This window comes from Diplotaxodon limnothrissa, linkage group LG11 (genome assembly GCF_057381915.1).
Source record: "Diplotaxodon limnothrissa isolate DT_005_m linkage group LG11, D_limnothrissa_male_GT1.1, whole genome shotgun sequence".
Classification (NCBI taxonomy): Eukaryota; Metazoa; Chordata; class Actinopteri; order Cichliformes; family Cichlidae; genus Diplotaxodon; species Diplotaxodon limnothrissa.
In genome coordinates this window covers 25,148,519-25,168,969 of record NC_140606.1, presented here as the reverse complement: position 1 = coordinate 25,168,969, position 20,451 = coordinate 25,148,519, and the positions used below count along the sequence as shown (strand labels likewise).

General features: G+C 41.0%; 1 protein-coding gene across 1 annotated transcript in view; it reads left to right on the top strand.

Moving 5' to 3' along the window:
• The first annotated feature begins 3,542 nt into the window (after positions 1 to 3,542).
• erfl3 (Ets2 repressor factor like 3) overlaps positions 3,543 to 20,451 on the top strand; it is a 69,193-nt gene continuing 52,284 nt past the window's right edge. Inside the window, exon 1 of the mRNA XM_085366428.1 lies at positions 3,543 to 4,165. Within this exon, the coding sequence (XP_085222554.1) occupies positions 4,144 to 4,165 (22 nt within the window). The 5' untranslated portion in view covers positions 3,543 to 4,143. The remainder of the gene's footprint in view (positions 4,166 to 20,451) is intronic.

The following is a 20,451-nucleotide window of genomic DNA, read 5'->3' as shown; positions in this document are numbered from 1 at the left end:
AGACGAAGACTGACTAGTGGCCTAACTGATGAGACAAAAGGACACCTGGCTGCTTTTAACCCAGGTCTCTGAAATCTTTACTTTCTTAAGCATATGCCGCAATATTCAGACATCTGTACTTTGAGCTCTTTACTTCTGTGCAAGAATATATAAATATAATATATGTGCACTAATTGGAGCAGATATTCTCAAGTTATTTAGGATGTTGGTTCTGAAATATTCAAAGTTCCATTAATTAGCAAGCTCTCACATCACAATTAGGCTTTTAATTATAACAGTTTAAGGACGAATGAACTGTAAAAGTCCACCATCTGTTTAAAAAGTAATTAAAAGAAGAAGAAGTAAAACAACAACAACAACAAAAAGACAATAGAAGCATAAAGTAGAGGACAAATACACTGCCAGCTAATTGTGCCTAATTGCAATATATAACAAGCTCTTTATACTGAAAATACAAGTTTCTTTACTTAGTTTTCACAAGTCTGTCAACCTTGTAGCTATAGCAGTGACCTGTGGAGAAAAGGTGAGAGCTGGTGTGAGGGAAGGGAAAAGAGACGGAGGCACGGAGAGGTGGCTGATGATGGAGAAGGACGAGGAGGAGGAGGAGGAAGAGAAGAGGTGTGAGCGTGCGGGAGGGCAGATGGGCACATGTATGGATGGGTGGTAAAAGACAACAGAACAATGCAAAGAGGCAATCGGGGGAGAGAAATGAGGAGAGGTGGATGAAGAGCCAGCGTGAGGGAGGAGGAGGTTGAGGAGGAGGAAGCGGGTAGGAGAGAGAGAGAGGGTGCAGAGTGAAGCACCGTGTTTATCAGTGCTCAGAATGTACTGTGCTGTCGGTAAATGTCATCTCCTGTGCTTGAGTTACAATAGTCACAGACAGAGGCACACGTGGATAAGCGTACGCAGGAATATCAAACAGCAGAAGCCATTTGTCCACGCGGCGTTAAATCGCTCTTACTCGACTGTCAGATTTTCTTGTCCCCCGTCAGATCTTCAGCTTTTTCCCTCATCTCCCTCTGTGTGAAGAGCCTCGGAGAGACGCTGTAACGCTCTTCACCTAACCCAGACATGCAGACATCTGAAAATGCAGAACAATTGATAGATATGTGCTGGAGGCAAGTCAAAATAGATGGCAGCAACAAACAGAGGAAAGGGCAATGGTGTGACACTTGTTCCCAGCTGATTGCACTATTGTCAGCTGCACTGTGAGAAAAAGTCACACAGGTCTCTCCTGTGGTCTTCCTGCTTCTGAAGAAGACAGGGCAGGATGGGAAGAAGGTTCAGTGCCCAGTTTAATGGATTTCTTTTAGTCCAGTTCCTTATCAGGCACAGCAGGCTTGGTTTCCTGAGCCTGTCAGAGAATGGCCAGCAAAGGGAGGAGAAATCCTGTTTGTAAATCACACCACAGGGACTTTGTTACCATCAGGGGACTGTTTACTTTGTTTTACTACCACTGTCTTATCCTGTTGACAAGGCAGTGCAGTGCTGTGTGTCGCTGATGTAACAGTGCGGTCAAAAAAAGAAGAAAAAAAGGGGGAAAAAAGCACAAAAACATGCTCTTTAAACCTCCATCCTGTACACCAGGTGCTAGTGTGCAAAAAGGCAAAAAAACAAAAAGAAAAACGGAGATGCACTTCACCTCCCATGTGTGACGCCTCACCCATTACCGGCACAACATGACAGCTTCATATCAGCAGAGGAGGAAGCAGTGTGCGAGCTAACAGTGGCACGACACCTGTCCACTCAGTTAAACAGGTCATTCTGTACATCCAATCAAGACCTTACAAATGGCCAGATGTCTCTGTGCTGTCAGGTGTCTGATATGCACACATAGCACTCCTTTGGTCAGTGTGTGTGTGTGTGTGTGTGTGTGTGTGTGTGTGTGTGTGTGTGTGTGTGTGTGTGTGTGTGTGTGTTTGATGGTGGGTTAAACTCCTTATTGGCTGCAGTTAAAAAAAGAGAGAGAGTAGCACGAGGATTCAAGTTTATTTCTCAAAGTAACCACAAGTTTTGTTTTTGCAGAAAACTGAAAAAAAATGTTAAAACAGGGTTTTTTTCAGTCTGTGCCAAAACTGAAAACAGCAGTGATGTCGAGACAATCAAGATGTATGTTTAATTGTGGTCTCACTGTCCTGTTAATAAGAAACAAGTCAAAGAAACAGCACACACTAAACATACCTAATAAAGCTTCAACACAAATGGGGATTGGCATATTTTACGAATGAGGTACATGCTAACCAAAAGAAACAAGGTGGCATTACTAATGAGAAATATAAAGAAACCGATGCGATGGAAAACTGTTAGAAAACCGACAACATGTGGGTGAAAGTGGGGACAAGTGAAAAGTCTGGCAAACTTTTTACTAGAGAGAGACATGTTTTATATGTATATACTTTAAGAAGGCAACAGGGGTGTGGTGGTTAGAGCCACCTGGTTCCAGCCTTCTGGTTGGAGTTTGCATTGGTTCTCTACTCTAATGCATTGCTGGTTTCCTCCCACAGTGAAGAAGCAACTTGTGTATGGCTACCTGTGCTACCTGTCCAGTGTGTACCCTGTGGCAACTGGGATAGGCTCCAAACCCCACCCACCCCCGGAGATGGATGGCTATACACTCAAAATTATGTGGAACACAGAGCAACACCTTCATAAAGGTTTTGTATGCCTTTTCAATTACCTGTGTATAATACTCGTTTCAATTATGCAAACCTTTCCCTTCAATTAAATGTTCTTGTAGATATAATCTACTATATTAATGCCTCACAAAACTTTTTGTCACACCATCAGTAAATAAACTTAGTTATCTTAAATTTAAAAAAAAAAGTAAAATTACAAGAATGAACTGAATTGAAAAGAAAATACAAATACAGATAAACTAAATATACTACAATAAGGAGCTTAATAGGTAGAAATGTAACCACAAGAAGTACAGGTATTGTGCTATGAGGTGGTGAAAAGTAGTGACTGAGTTATCTTATAGATAGGCTGTATTCTCCATGGAAATAATAATAAGCAGGTGAGAATCGAGTGTGTCTGTACATAACTTGTTTTTGCTCTATTTTTCTGAATATGTTAGCCACCGCTGATTAAAAATTTGTTTCACTTCGTAAAACATGCGAAAAACGATGAGTATATGCCCCCTGATGTCAGCATTAATCACTAACTGACGTTTTCTTGTTGTTTTTCTACTTTAATAAGTGTATCTATCCTCATAGGAAGAGGCCTAATTGATACCTGACTGACGTAAATGAACGCTGCGAGTCAAGCCGCTCTCGCGCCTCTCTCTATCCGCAAGATTCGACGTGAAGTCACCACGGCAGCGGCGCGCTGTAACGGTCTCCCAGGCAACGCCGCGTGCTGCAGTGACGCCAGCCCGGGTCCCGGCTCGTGGTGAGTGGGGGCGTGACTCGCCACGTTTGCCCCCCCCCCCCCCCCTCCCCCCTCCTCCCTCCCTCCTCGTCCCCCGTCAGTGTGGGCGGGCCCCGCTAAAGAAGAGAACGAGCGAAACACGACACTCCGAGGACGGAGAGAGGCACGGGGGGAGGAGAGAGTGAGCGCCGAGTGGTGCGAGAGTGAGTGGAAGACTGAAAAAGTCCGTGAAGAAAGAGAGGTTCCTTTTTAACGTTAATTTCTGTCAGAGAAGTAAGGCGGGTTCGCGGCGGAGAAATGTCAAACAGCGACGAAGATGCGGTTGAGACGGAGTAAACAGCTACCGGACAGTTAGCGAAAGAAGTTGTTGGAAGAGAAGAGAACGACACTTTTCGCCTGGCTCGAGTCGGGACGGTTGACCGTCTTTCTTGAGCAACTTGAGCAGATTTGAGGCTGCGAGTTACGGGACGAGAGGACCGACGAGGTGCGGGCATAAAGCGAGTCCTACTTGTGAGATAGCTGGTTTAGGACCGCACCGAGAGATAGAGGTTGGGGGGGAGAGAGTGCCCGGCGGCGGCTTAACGAATAGAGAGAGCCGCTGGAGCTGAAGCTGTAAAAGTTTGCCTCGTATCTTCAGCGAGTTCTTGACGAGATTGGAAAGCAGAGCGGGAGGAAGAGGCCGAAAGACTGACTTTTCTTTCCACAAGCAGCTTTGTGGAATTTTCCCAGTTTAGCAAACTTTAGCTGTCCTGCCGAAGAGCTAAAGCGGAAAGAATGAAAACACCTGGAGATACTGGTAAGCTTTCGCCTCTCCCCTTATTACGGTTATTTTATTGTTTCTTTTTTTACTTCCAGAGGCTGTAGTCTGCAAAGCTCCACAGTAACTACCGGCACATAGCTGATTGACTAACAAGGCAAGACAGTTAACCACCCGCTTCCAGCCTGAAAGCCACAAATGAAAACCTGTTGATTTGACTCGTTTCTCACGAGCGGCGCAGCAGCCAGTGGTTTCGCTTGATAAGTAATAGCAATCTGGTCCAGGTTAGTACTGTACTCCAGTTTTAAGAGGAAGTGGTTAAACTACTGTACAGTGGTGAAAGCGACATCCTCCGTGTCACCCAGACAACCTGATTTCTCCATCCAGAAACTTTCAGAGAGCTCAGTAAAAATCCTAGAAGCACAATCTCTACGAGATGATGAGGGAGCAGTGTTCAGGTGATTGGATGAAGGCAGGTATGCTCGTAGCAACGTGATATTAACTCAGTAAGGAGCATTGTCAGGTCTGTCACGGTGTTTGAAGTGAGGAGTGTGTGTGTGTGTGTGTGTGTGTGTGTGTGTGTGTGTGTGTGTGTGTGTGTGTGTGTGTGTGTGTTGGGGGGGATTCCCAGCAGTCAGCTGAGGTCTGTATGGGTGTCTGTTTGTCTAATTCCTGAAATGCTTGCATAAGTTTGTTCTTGTTGCTCCCTTTCTCTATTGAAGCCAGTGAATTTTTTTTCTCTGCACAAAAGAGGAAGTGGAAGTACACTCGTGTGCCATCTATGCATTTTATTATTTGAGGACTAGCCATAAAGTGTGTGCCTTAAACTATTCTTTCTCCATTCACAAAGCTACTATTTGTTTCAGCAAAAGTGAAGAGATTTGAGGTTCAAGAGAGAGTGGATAACATCTGAAAGTATATCTCAGTCAATTATACTGCAGTGTTTAGCGTTTTGCACGATTTTTATCTTAGTATTGTTATGCTTAAATCAAAATGCCCGCACCAAATAGACTGAAAAGACAGCAATAACAAGGAACTAGAGCCTGAGTAGTCTCATAACTTACGAATAGTAAGCAAATAATCTGATGCCTTGTCCAAGCTTTAGAAACAAACACTTATTATTAAATAATTTTAATAATAAGCGTGTATCTGCATCTTTAATAAGTGTGCTCTGCTGCCAGAACAATGTGGTGACTTTCTAAGCATTTGGCGTGGGGGCATGTCAAGCAGTGCAGGACACTTCCCACTCGGGACCCCTTCCCCCACCATCAGCCCCTTTACCCTCCACATTCCTACACACACACACACACACGTTCACTCAAAAACACACACTCCCTGCAGCAGCCTGAGTAGGCTGCCGTGACATCACACCACATCCCACCACAAGTAGCCCTTTTATGACAAGGAAATGCATGCTTGTGTGGCAGCAGATAGCCTGAGCCCATGTGGGAAGGCAGTAAAAATTGATTGGGTTTAGGTTATAGGTTTGATGTATGCTGCTTGTGTGTGTTTGTGTTTGCTATCTGTTCAGTAAAAGGTTAACTGTGGCTCTTTTGCATGACATGATCCAAAGCATACACAGACATCCCACCAGTGTTATTTTGCATTTGAGTGCACCGATGGTGAGGCAGTCTGTAAATGACCACTCGTATTTTCTTAATTTCGTTAACATTTTAAGCAAATATCAGTGTTTTGTTTTGTTGGGGTTTTTTTGCTTTAGGAGGTTGGCTGCACATGTAAACATTACTGTTGTGCATGTAGTTAAGGCAAACTGTCTGTGTTACCTTACATAACAGAAGTCTGTGCATTTTACTCCACTTTTTTTTAACCTATATGATAAACAACAGATGTCTTTAAGCTTGAGGAAATAAAAAAAAAAGAATTGGTATTTAAATAGAATAATGTTCCTAAGGTGAAAAATCAAAAGACTACAATTTCTTTTTCATAATAAGCTCAACATTAAGGTTTTGCATTGCTTAAAATTTGAAAAAGTTGTCTGTTCCTCATGATATTCATCACAGATTTCACAAATTTGATTCATACTGCTGCTTAATCATTTCAGCCGTAGTTTATAATTATATGCACGTCATCTCAAAGTCATTATGTAACAGCAAATCTTATCCTATAACAGCACCTTTAAATAGTTGAATTATTGAACTGGCTAATCTGTGCCGCTCTCTTGATCTGTCTGATCTCCTGTTGTTGCTGCCGTTCGTGATCGGCGCTTTAACCCTTAACTCTTTTGTTGGATGTGGAAGGAGCCAACAGCAGTCCGTGGGTAATGTGTGGGATGAAAAATGTAATCATTCATTCCTGGGACTGTTTGATGTGGGATTTATGTCCCATATGATAAGTTCTGCCTCTGTAGAGCTTACGTTCTTTTCTCTCCAGCACTTCCTTTACGCTTTTGTTTTCTACGCCCGCTTTATTAAGCTGAATACATGATAGGATTACTGTTTTGGAAAGTATCCCCATTTAATCATAATCACTGCTGTTTACCTGGTCTTTGTTAGTGCTTGATGTAGTCTGGGGGGATTGGCTGCAAGCATTCCAAGTTTTCTTCAGGTTGCATTAGTCAGCAGTGAGGTGGTATGTACACACATCATTAATCTATCTTTGTGTGGCCCTTGGAGGGTGTGCTAATGATTGATTGAGCTTGGGTGATAAGAGCTTACAGAAACAAAATAATAACTCCCTAATATGTTATCTGCACACTCACCACATAATCTGAACTCTAGCTTTTGTATCTCACCTATTTTCCTCCACTTTTGAGCCACTATCATTCGTTTCCCTCTCTGATGTGATAAGGACTGGTTTGTGTCCTTGTGTGACAGGATTGCATAGTGGGACCCTTGGCTCTGGAGTGGCCATTGTGCGTGTGTGTATGTGTGAGTGGAGTGTGGGACAATGGTGGGAGTGGGGCAGGGCCTGAGAGTGATTGTGTGTGGACTTGTGGGGCTGGAGACCTCTCTTTATGATAATAATGGTGGGGAGCAGCTCATAGTTTGGAGGTGCTTTTGACACACGAAGAGACCGCACTTCAGCATGCCTGTGAAATGTGTGTGTGTGTGAGAGAGAAAAGTGAAGTAAATTTGGACATTTTGACCTGTTTGTCACCAGTTTTAAATGTGACTGTTTTATTCTTCTCCTTGTTTCCCTGGAGTTTGATATGGCAGGACTGGAGACAAAAGGGCTGTTTGTGACCAATGATTTGAGAGTGGATATTTCGCCATCCCTCCCTGTGTGGGTTCACATGTGTGATTGCTAGCATATGCTTTTCAATCTCAACTACTGCTGTGATGATAAGCACAGCGATTAGCCTTATCTGTGAAAACTCCCTTGCAGTGCTGACCACAGCAAAACCACTACCTCCTACTATCCAGTACAGTTTTACAGCCTGCTTTATGGGACAGAGCCCTACTGTGATCAGGCTCAGGAAGCATACTTTCCAAAGGTGTCGTATCATGGTAATTGTTCATGTGAAAAGGCTTGTAAATCTGCAGAGAATTGACTTTGATTGTGTGAACTTACAACTTCTTAGAAATAGTTTAGAAACTATTAAGCTAAAGTTAGTAAAACAATAGTGGACCAAAATTTTATGCAGCCCTTTATCCCTTTTATTGTACTTTTTATATTTTACATTTATATTTATTATTGAATCTTGCACTAAGGGAGTGGCACTCCAATTTCGTTGTACTCTGTACAATGACAATAAAGGCTATTCTATTCTATTCTAATGTATCTGTGCAGCACAAGAAATGAACAGAAATACATAAAATTTTAAAAAAAAGAAGTCTTTAGAAAATATAAATAAATAAATAACTTGACCTATATTTTATGCTTTCAAAACTAACTTCAGTAAAATAAAAATAAACTGGAAGTGTCTGCAGTTTCATTCTTTATCTGTGTGGTCAAATTTGTCAACCCAAGAAGAATCAGGAAGCTTTGGTTTGTGTGTTTATTGAGACACCAATGTTACATATATTTTAACACTTACTCTGAACTTCTGACAAATAACACTTCCATTGTAATCCATTTGCCAAAGCTGGGATCGATACCTATTTTCAGGTCCACATGCTCCTTTAGTTCCGAGCAAACACTGAGGTGCCACAGAGAGTTAAATATTCTTTCAAAGTGTGGCTCAAATGTCATCATATGGCAGGAGAAAGATGCAGAAAAGTTGGCAAAACCTCAGCCCACAAAACGTGTAAACGGACCCATCCATAACATGAGGCTAGTCATTAAATATGCCACTTCATGGTTGGCGTATTTCTCTCTGTATGAAAAAGTGTTCATCCCAAGCTTAATGTATTGCTTATATTGCTTGTTTTACAATCAGTAATAGGTTGATTTTCTAAGCAAGATGTTTCTAATGCACTTGCAGCTTCTTCTGTGTCACACTCTTTTTTTATTGTAAAAGTTTTAATATCATGCTTTGTAGTTGACAAATGACTTCTGGTGTGTGTGTGCTGCGTGCGCGGGGGTGGGGTGGGGGGGTCGTCTTCAAATGTCTGTATTTAGCCAGGAATTTCACCAAAGGGAACAATGTGCTCAGCCAGTCGACACTAATGGACCTCCCCATCATTAGTCCTGTGCCGCCCTTGACCAGGGAGACCAGAGAGAGACAGCAGCCAACAAGGCTGCATTACCCTTGATAGTTCGAACGCCTCTGACCGCTGTCCAGCACCGCTCTCAGCACATTCACCCCCGTGCCCACCCACCCCTGCCTCAGAGACCCACACATTAACCTCACATCTGACCATCTAGTCCTGTAGTGTGCGGAGGAGGACAGAGCGAATTCACAAAGGCACTACATACCCTGGGCACCATTTGTTTCAGATCTTATGTTTGGGTATGCAGTTAAATGTATTTTTAAGTGCTTGCATAAAGTGGGCTTAATTTAATCAAGCATAAAACACATTTTTTGTTTATCAAACAGTCAGAAATCACAAGAAGATCCATAGATATCTTTTAAGATAGGTAACAGTGTTTTTGCCTTGAGATTATATATACCAATCACTTACGTGCTTTGTCAGCGCCCCCACCCAAAAGACCCATTTTGAACCAGGAGAAAACCCAAAACAGTTTATTTTATTGTACAGATTCTTACAGATTACACTTTCTGTGCAGTATTTTACCCCTGTGAATTTTTTACACCCTCCTCAAGTGCACCTTTATAAATATGGTAATCTAGTATTCTAATATTTCATATCTTTTGTAAGTGTTGCTATTTTGTTTTAGTGGCACAATAAAAAGAAAACTTCTTGCATCTTGGTTTCACTCTTAAAGAACTTTTAAGTTTATATAGAAAACCCCTGCAACTTAAGTAAGCGTGTCTTCAGGCCGTGTGCGTTTGTCTGCAGTAGCAATCTGAGCCTAGTTTTACTACGAGATCACTGGCTGGGGTCACTGTATGACCCTGGTATTGGCTTTATTGGTTATTGGTCAGAGGTGGTAATGGGGTGGGTCTGCATGTCTGAATGGGATGAACTGTTGACAGATAAGTGTAACACTTTTGAAGAACATGTGTGTAACATACACAAACACTCGTACTCGCTGCTGCTTTTTATCGGAATTCTTGGACCTCCCACATTCCTGCTTAGAAGGTTAATAGTTGCCGGCTGTGTTGCATTACACATGAGGGGAAAACACAACACTTACTATCTCTTCAAGCTTCTCCTGAACACAGTGATGATGATGTAGAGATATTTTCAGTGCCTCATAAGGATACTATGTGTCTGTTATTCTATGAGAGTAGTTGTACTCTATTTTAAAGCTAGCTGCAGATCCACATACACACAGACAAGGGTCCCTTTTCAAATGGGTATCAAAATACATGTTGAGAATGCAGAGGGGTGTGTTGGTGTGCATGGGTTGACCTGCACTGTTCAGCAGCTGCCTGCGTTTGTGCATGCATGTGCATTGTAATGTAATACGGGGAGTTTACGGAGCTGTGGAGTTGACTCGGTGCGAGGTACAGAATGGCATGTTGTTGTAGAAGAATATGAAGTGTGTACATGAAGGTTTCTGGATGGCCAGCTCAGTAAAGGTATTACTTGTTGAACAAAGCTTGTACAGCGGCACTTGTGGGTGTATGTAACGGCTTTTTGGTGACGGCGGCGCCACTGAAACTGAGCCGAGTCTGATGCCATACACACACACACACACACGCCTGTGTGAAAACCAGGTAACTCTATTCCTCTGATCCTTCCAGATGAGAGGTTTTATTTTGGATCCTCACGATACAATGACCTGTCCTTTAAGTTTGAGCCTGTCTTGTCACCTCTCCACTAGTTGGAGTATAATCAGGGTGTAAGGTGTCAACACTGTGACAGCACTTAGTCAGTTAGCTACCTCTTCCTTCATCCATTACCTCCTCTAACCACACCACAACTGCCTGGCCTGCTGCACACATATATTAACACAGAGTAGTTTGTTGCAATCCTCTGTTGACAGAGCTGCACCCATTGGTTGCTGTTTTTGTTGGGCTCGGCCTCAGGGGTGTTGTAATCTATACTGGTAATCTAGATTAACCCCAATAACAGTGGTTCTGCTGGGGGCATCTTGGCATAAAGGGGTCAGCGCACAATGTGGCTGCTAATTTTCATACCAAGCGGGTTCATAACAACAGGACAGCTTTAAAACAATCAGAACTATGTGGAATTCATGCAGTATGTGGGTCTTGCATGTAAGGTGAATGTGTTTATTCAAACAGTTATGTATGTGTTCAGCAACTGTTAGCTGTATGGTAAAGTATGTTTAATAATATGCTGTTTTTTAACCTCTGTTTTTCATCATGTAGAATAATGGCAATTTGTAGGTCTAGACTGCATCTGACATATGTGCGAGAACTCGGCCTTTTTAGCGTTTCAGTCACAGAAGCATAAAAAGTGATATATCTGGCAACAGTTGAACTCTAGAGGTGTGTGTGTTTGTGTGCCATCTTCACAGATGCATTGAAGCCCATTTTCTAAATCTAAGTACTACTGCAGAACTGTACTGTGCTTGTTCATATGGCTGTCATCCCGTCTTATTATACATCTTGCTTGTTTTCAACTTCCCATCATGCAGAGAGAGAGAGAGAGGAAGAGTTAGTACCGGCGACATTGTGACATCTTAGAAGTAACAGGTAGCTGATACTTCTAAGCTGGTGTTATACATTAATAAAATAACCAACTAGTATTTTTGGTTCTGACTAGTCTAGCCCTCTGTCCACACCCCCTTTGGGATTGGACACTAAACAGTTTTCTAACCTGCTGATGCAGTCTCCCACCTTAGTACCTGCACATATGTCATGTCATTATAGCTATAAAATGAGTTCGACAAAACCTTTAACTGCCCCTAGTTCTTGTCAATACCCTGATCTTAAAACCCTAAGTCATCATCAGTGATAACCACACCCCTAGCCCCATCCCCAACCTTTAGAGAAGAGTATAAATAAAGAAGAGAATAAAGGACTTTTTTTTAAAAAAGGAATTAGTATAAATAATTTTTGATGCATGCCATTTAGACTGTTCCTTTTGTTTCCTGATTTTAAAGACTTTTTTTTTTATCAGCTTTCTGAAGCCAAAAAAATATTTTAACAGCAGAGGGTTGAAATCATCAACCTGTCATATCCGACTGTCCCTGCGTGAGAACAGTGCCAAGTAACTGTCTGGTGTATTCACAGTGAGGAAGTGGGCACCATGGTTCCTGCCTCCTGCACGCTCTAACCAGGCAGCAACTTTGCCCAAACCAGAGTATTTCCAGTAGTGAGAAAGTACCTCGTGCTGTGCACGACATTTGAGAAAGAGCAGTTTTCCACAATGTCTTGGCCTGATTCTAATGTGTGAAAAAGCTTGTGTGTAAGTGTGGCACCGACCGGACTGTACCACTGTCCTCTGATTCAGGGAGGTGCTGAGTAGAGCTCCTAACCCCTCTCTAACCTCTTAAGTCCAGTGCAGTCAGCAGACACTCCCTGCAGAAAGGCAGCAGTGTTTGAATAGTTCCCCTGGCTATTTTTATCTGGGAATCTGCCTCTGTGCTGGACCCAGGGAGCAGGGGTAGAGGGCAAATATCTGATCTAATTCTGGATGATGGGAAGTCACCAAAAGGACTTCTGTGCCACTTGCAGTGCTGATGCTGTGTGTGTGTGTGTGTGTGTGTGTGTGTGTGTGTGTGTGTGTGTGTGTGTGTGTGTGTGTGTGCCCGTGCCTGTTTGGTTGGCTGTCAGCCGGGTTTTGAAATGCTGTCTGGCGCCAAGTTAAACTTTCTCTCTTGTCACCCTCCTCCTCCTCCTCTACCAACCAACCTTTCCCTTCCCCCTTCCTCCCTCTTTTTTCCTCGCTTCTCCTTCCTTCCCTTCACCCCATGTAAGGAATGCAAGATCACATTTAGAGTTTTCTTTTCAACCAGTCTTTCCTCTTTCTCCTGTCTGTCTATTCGCTCTGCTGGCTCTCTCTGTCTGTCTTCCTCCATGTTCAGACCTGTTCTGCTTTGTACGTCAGAGCTTATTTTGCACTTTGAGCCAACTCATCATAGAGTAAGCATGTGAGCGGGAAAGTTATGTGTATTTTGACAGCAGTAGTTTAACCGTAGGTAAACATTGTGCATTTGAATGGAATAAAAACTGCTCTTAATAGAAAGATTTCCTCTGTGTGAGCATTGTTAATTATATTTCAGATTTAAAATCTCCTCTTTTAACCCTCTCGAGGCAGGCGTTGCCGATTTGCAACAGTTAAAAACGAACTACCTGATTACCCCACATACATATTTTATGAGTTTTTTTTTACTCAGAAGTACCACTGCAGGACTTGGTTGTGCATTAGCAACAAAAAGTTTAATTTGAGTCTGAGAGGGTTAACACTGTGAGCACAGGCAAATAGTTCACATTAGCTTTTTGCAGGTGTGTACATGCAAACACCCCATAATTGCTAGGCAAATGTATCCGGTAATAGTAGCAAGATCTTTTTGTGGCACGAGGCTATTGTCTATCTTTTATCAGCAGTTTCTGTTTAATCTGATGTTGTCTTTTAGACAACTTTCTCTTATGGACAAGATTTAGAAACACAATGATTCACTGTATCAGACAAAAATTAGACCCATTAATGCTAATATACCCTAAATCAAAGGACTGCTGCTGAATCCCACTCTTTAGCCTGACTTCTGACTTTTCAGCCAGATGGGGTCACTCTGTAAAGTGTGTGTATGTCCAGGAGAGAGAGAGAAAGAGAATGTTTTCATTTCGAACAGACACACATGCACATGTCCCTGTAGGGGAGTAAAACCTTTTTAGGCATCGATTGACCCTCCCATCCCACCATCCTTTCTTCCCTCTCACTTTCATTTCTGTGTCACCAATCCATGGGTTAATACCCCAGTGGCAGCTCCACTTCCATTAGCTTTCTCCTCCTCTCTCCTGCTTCATGTCACCCTACACTGTCTCTTTTTCTTTCACTGGACACCACTGATTTACCAGATAAGTAGATACAGCTCAGCTGTCTGCCAACATGGCTCGTGTAATATATAAAAACTGTCTGTCACGGTCAAAATGTATCTGAAATAGGTTGTGACTAATGTTCACCTTCATGAATCAGCCTGAAAATTCAAAGAAGGAGCTCAAAGTCAAGTCCAAGTTAAACACATATGTTGTACACATAAACACACACACAGTACTGAATTTCTCCCAAGATGTGTGAGCAGAATAAAATGTGTTGGATTTTGCTCTCGGCTGGAGAGAAATCGGACTTTTTTTGCCCACCTTCTTAAATGTTCATGAGACTTCCTCGCTGCAGGACGCTGGCTTTTTCTGGGCTCTCCAGGTGTGTGTTTTGTGTGTCTGGTCCTCCGCCTGTGTATCTGTGTAGGCCAGTCTAAAAGAAACTGAATAATACATTGGATCATTGGAAAGGTATTTATAGGAAAGCAGAATGATAAAACTTTAATGATGGAGATGACCATCAGTGCTACACACACACACACACACACACACACACACACACACACACACACACACACACACAGATTCATCACACATTTCCCAGGGGGTTTGTCCATAAGTGTGCGCTAGCCAGTCTTGTATGGTCTACCACTCTCCACTCTTTAAGCGACCCAAACATACACTCAAACTTTTTAGATAGTTGCGCTGTTGGTTAGTTGACATTTGAGTGAATTATTAATGCTGGAGAAACATCACAGTTACTCAAGAACAGTGATTTTTTTTTTTTTAAATTCCAATTTATATAATTTTAACAGCACTGTTGTGCAAAACAGCCACTTGGAAAACCTTATTTTTATTAACATTAAGCTGCACTGCTGAGCAGACACGTGCATGTGACTGCCTCTTGACCATGCAGGTATGCTCTTATAGACTTAGCATTGACCTGAGAAGTGAGGTGCACATTCTCTACTTTACAGAGGTTTATGCTACATCAGTTTTTCAGTTACCTTGTAGTTAGTGTTGTCTAGTATGACCAGAAATATGTATAACTATGTATATATTTTTTCACACTCTGGGGTTTGACACTATATTATTTTTTGCTTAAGTGAGTCTTTATAAATGTTTACAGTGGCTGATTCCTATGTCAAGAGTATATAGAATATACTATATATGGAGAAAGATTTTTAATATTTTAATCCATTCATCCATATTCTTAACTGCTTACCATGTCAGGATCACGGGAGAGGGCTTGAAATTATCCTAGCTGTCATTGGGTAAGAGTCAATGCACGCCCTGAACAGGTCACTAGTCTGTCATAAGGCTAAAGGTGCCAATATACCCTCTGCAGTTGTCGCTTTGCTCACTGCCACTCTGTCATCATACAGATGCAGTCATTTATGCCTGCTGTTAAGGTGGAAGAAGCTGCTTCTGGGATTAAAAGACAAAAGAATAAGGAGGAGCTTCCTGCTGTGAGCGCCCTTCACAGAAGCGGTCTCATTTTTAAAACTTGTGAACAGCAGACACAGCTACTTTCTCAGTTACAAGTTCTTTTAGAGCTGCTCTGGTTGCTTTTCTTCATCCGCATTTTGTAGAGTCCCTTGTTCTTATCATATTGTTATACTACCTGGTTAGTTAGGATTATGTGTGCCATAATGTTCATCCCGTTGAAGAGAATTAGCTGAGGAATTTTATAAGTTTTAAATAATACTCTTTTGATACTTTTCACTGCTCTGCTGGTGGCCAGTACATTTAACTGCCTTGACAAAACCACAACAAGCATTTTGTCTATTCATGAGTATAGAGTTTAAATAATGATTGCCTAATGCAATTTTTATCTTTAATTTACAAATATCCAGAAGGATTGAAATGTTTAAATATGATTCCTTTGGTATATACTGCAAAATAGTTAGTATTTCATTCGTACAAATCTTAATTGAGTAATAATCTATTATTTAACAATACCAAAGTTGGATTTTTAGTTGAGGAAATGGTTCTGAGACTTAAATTTGTGGTTAACTGTTAAGCAGCAGGCTCAGCTCTCACTGTATTCTGTGTGTGCTGCAGCACCTCCATACAGTAGTCCTGCCCTAGGTCACAATAGTTTTATGCACGTCCATTTTTAGCATCAGATGTGGCCCAGGGAAATTACGTAACAGGCATGCAGTTGCATGCGGGTGGGCGTACACACATACTATACTAATACTGTACATATACGCAGTGATTGTTGGTTTAGCAGATTAAAGGTTTTGAGAACAGTGAGCTAGATCCCCTGACTAGTCACAGGATGAGAGGGAAAATGAAAGTAGGGAAGAATGAATCAAAAGCAGCAGAGGGATTTTTAAAGCTTCAAAGAATGCAGTAAAAGGCAGTGAGCTAAACAGGGGCTACCACAGGTGTGAAGATAGATAATAATGTGGGCTAAAGGTGCTTCATCTTCAGTAAGAGATCATTAAGAGAATGATGTGGGAATTCAAGCAAGCTACATGTGTGACTAATTAAAAGCTAATCTACCTTCAAGTGTTGGGACCTTAGTTATTGGCCAAAACACATTAATAACAGTAATAACTTGAGCAATGGCAACATAAATCTTGAGCAGCAAATCAATGTTGTGGATGTAGACAAGCAGATTTTATTTGCATATTCTCAGTAACATTTCATGTCTGGTTTGCAGCTGCTAGCATGTGCATTTGTGGTAAATAGTAATGCTTTGTATACATGTTGCCTTGGAAACAAGACCTAAGTGCAGCATCAACAGCTTGCTGAGAGATGCCAATCAAAATATTACACTCATGACTGCAGGCTAGAGAAAGACCGTAGAAAATGAATTAGAGGTGCTGTTACTGTAAATTAAGTGAACTGCTTTTACCCATACTCACACTAGGGTCTTTGTAGTCTCATACATTTTCTCCAGCTAGCCCCCAGCAAGTATCCTCACCGTGAGTGTAGGCGTCATGTTAGTAGGTTTATTGTGTTTGTCTGGCCCAGGAATTAGCCAGGGTCTGTGCTAAGGTACACTCTTTCCCTTAGGTTAGTTGTGAGTGGAGGCAGAGTGCAGAGGTGTGTGTGGGAACGTGGGATCCGTGCATGCGTGTGACTCACTGATGTCGGTGTTTTGAAGTAAACTTGTTTGCAGGAATGAACCGATTGTGAATTTCTTGGTTGTTACAGATTTGTCTAATAGCCTTAATGATACAAGAACAATAATAATAATAATAATAATAATAATAATACACTTTATTTGTGTAATGTAATTACACAATATTTCACAGACCACAATTAATTAATGATAATAAAAAATACAATATACTCGTATAAAATATAAAGATTTAAAACCTGAACAAACAGCATGATTAATATAAGAGGTAGAATAAACAACTAGAATGACAAGAAAGAAAGAAAGAAAGACTGGATGGATGGATGAAAGGATGAAAACAGATTAACTGTAAGATTTTTTTCTGTAAATTTAAATTCTGATGAGTGATTTGAAAGTAGATGATTTTGCTAAACTGATTTGTTTTCTCTTTGCTTATGTTCATTTTGTTTTTATTTTCATTTTTCAAAAGATTATTTTTTCATACTTGAAAATGCTGTTTTTCAACATTTCGCCAGAGCAGAAGTCATATGACACAATAGAAAAATATCAGCCATGGACATTGTTAAATACCATCTATTTTCAAAATTGGTTAATACTAATATTTGGCTATTAATTTGTGAAAGTTTCAGTTTTTCTAGATTTGGGTCATAGACAGTATAAAAGATGGATGCAGTGACCGCGATGTCACCCATTGGTTTGTGAAGTCCTCTTTTGAAGCCTTTGAGATGAGCTTTTCTGCCTGGATGTGAACAGGAAAGTTTGACTATAAAATCGCTTTTTCATTGGCTAATGACTTATGATTGATCCTCAACCAGTGAGCAAGATACTAATCCGTCTTTTTGACACATGGGGTGACCATAGATAGATTTAAGTTTTTATTCTGTATGAATGAGCCACTGCTGAGTGACTTCTGGTCCTACATAGGTTTATGGGCCTTCTGTAGGACCACAAATCTTTTTGCTACCACAGCTGTTGCCATCTGGTGGCCTTCGGAACGAATGTTGCTTTAAGCACTTCGTTAGTTTCATTTTCCCATCCAGAAAGCTACATCTGTGTTTTTTAGTGTCTATGGTTCAGGTCCAATTGATGTAAAGTTTGTCATCAGATGGTGACTATCAATATTTTGCCCCAGTATGGGATTATTTGCTTCAAGTTGACTTGTGACTTGTGCAGCTGTTTTCAGGTGTCACATATAAAGCGATTCACTCATCACGCATCACTCTGTAGCTTATGGCTGCTCACCAGCAAAAATTGCAGGCTCGTGTGGTTGAGATATCCCTCTAAACTTTTTACTAGCTTTTAAACTATTGCAGTTATTTCCCTCCGGTTATTCATATTTTATAACACAGAGACTGTGTAAATACATTGAGTTTGGTCTGTTGTATGCTGTGGAGGTGTAACCAGAAGCCAGTGCAGCTGTCGCTTCATGGGAAACCCCCAGTGCCACCTTACAGCCTGGATGGATGATCAGAGCCATTTGAGCGCTCAGGACAATAGATTTCATGTATGCCATTGGTACAATATGTGAATTCAGGTCTGGGTGCGTGACATGTAACTGAGAGGTATCACCACTGTATGCTCACACTCTCATCCCTACACCCACACACACGCCACATACAAGCACAAACAGGGAGATTGCGCCTCATGTTATGAGTCCTACCGAGCGGAGGTAATCGGTGTGTGTACACTCAGCTCTTACATAACAGTATACTAACTGACGGGAGAAAGTTCATCGTGCTCTCTTTCTCTCTTCCAATCAGTCTTTTATCTCTGTGAACTTCCTTCCCCATCGCTCATTCATTTCTCGTTTTTCACTTCCTTCCTCTTATAGTCTTCTTTCTGTGTCTCCTCACACCTGTGATTTTTTTTTTAAATTTGCAGTTTGCCAAGAAAAAAAAAGTACAAATCTTGAAACATCCACTAATAAGTATATCTATTGTAGCTGGTTTTCACATCACCAGTGTATGAAGTGGGTAAGCTCACTGTTGATAAATATTTATAACAATTTTTCTGGCGGAAGAAGAACATTTACTTTATTATGTATGAATAACATGCGACTTTATCATGCTGTCCAGACCCGGTCCTTGTTCTAACACCCACTTTCTGCTGTCATTCTGGCTCGTATTTGTGTTAAAGCTTTTAATAAATGTTCCTTCGAATGACTTTCCTGTCCCCGTGTAACCTGTCAACAAGTTGTAAATTAGAGAGCAGGAGCAGCAAACAAAACTACTTTGAGTAAATGGTAACTGACATGGAATTGTTTTCAATTAATTCACCCCACATATCCCAGTTCTAAATACACCATCCAGTTAGCAATAATTTTATTTGCATTGTATCAGCTGCCTTGCTGGATGATAAGCTATCAGCTAAATCAAGATTTCTTGTGTTGATAATATTATAATGTGGAATCCAAGCAGCTTCTAAACAACACCAGGATAGAGGGTTTAGTGTCAGGATTAGATGTTTACTTCAGTGCATTTAGAGAGAGAAGAGCACTTGATTAAATTAGTGTAGGACCACAGGGCAAGCAGGATATCACAGTGACAGCACATTTTACCAACACTTAACAGCCTGTCGCACTTTAGTTAACTTACCATTGATTGAATATTAATTTTTTTTCCCAGGGGTGCACAAACAGATGATGTAATTGCATTTGGTCTTTGTTTCGCTACGTTGTAACATTACCAACTGGTGATAGTGTGACAGTGTTGCTCTATGATTTCAAAGACCAGGCAGAGACTTTTCTGAAAATCATAAATCATTATGGTACAATGTAAATACAACAATGTAATGGAACTTTACTAACCTGTCTATAACGTTATATCAAAGACAGAGTAATGTTACTTTATTATGTTATCTAATGTAAAATTTTCAGAGTGTAAATGTAATGTGTTCACATCACTATATTACCATTGCTGCGTTAGGGCTTAGGTTACTGCTAGTATTAAGTGATTTTAAATGTTAAAGCAGATGTAAGACCAGTAGGATAGGTTAGATCTTCTTTGTCCCCCACCAAAAAAAAGATAATTTATGATATCAGGGCAGATATTTATCTTGGTGTGAATAACCTTTTTGCTCGCAAATAATCAAAGACACTTTTGACAAAGAGCTGGTCTTTGCTTCCCTTTAAAGAAAAATATTATTAATTAACACAATCATCATTATTGGTATCAAAGTCTCACCATCAGTGCATTTCAGGTGATAATTTAAATTGAACATAATAAATACAACCCTTTTATATCACAATAATGATATATTCTAACTTCTGCAGCACTTCAGTAACCATTATTCACATATTATCTGTTTTACAATTTAAGCAGTGGGATAGTGTTACTTCCACTGCATTCACTATCCCTGCCTCTCTGCGTTGGTCTGACAGCCCAGCTGAATCACACTGTAGGTTAAATGGGGAACACAATCCCATATGTGTCACTCAGGAAAGCCTTAATGAAACCAAGTATAAGTCTGAGATTAACCTTACATTATGCATTAGTCTGGTTTTGTGTGCTGTTGGTGCAAAGGATGTGCAAGACTGAAGAGGACTGCTCTCTGCCAGTGCAAGGCAGCTGTGTGTTTACAGCTGAGCTCATTGCGTAGCAGTGTAGATCAGCTGCTATTGTTTAGAAGGGTGGCTGGAACCATATAGTACAGTAGGGTACATATTTCAGGCTACAATGGACCTTGGTCATCTGCTCTTATCACAGCTCTGTCTCTTTATCTCTTTCTCTCCTGCTCTTCATCTCTCTATTTTGCTCTTCTCTCAAGTTACATCATCATCAGCCTTTCTCTCTCTGTCTCGCTTTTTCTCTCTCT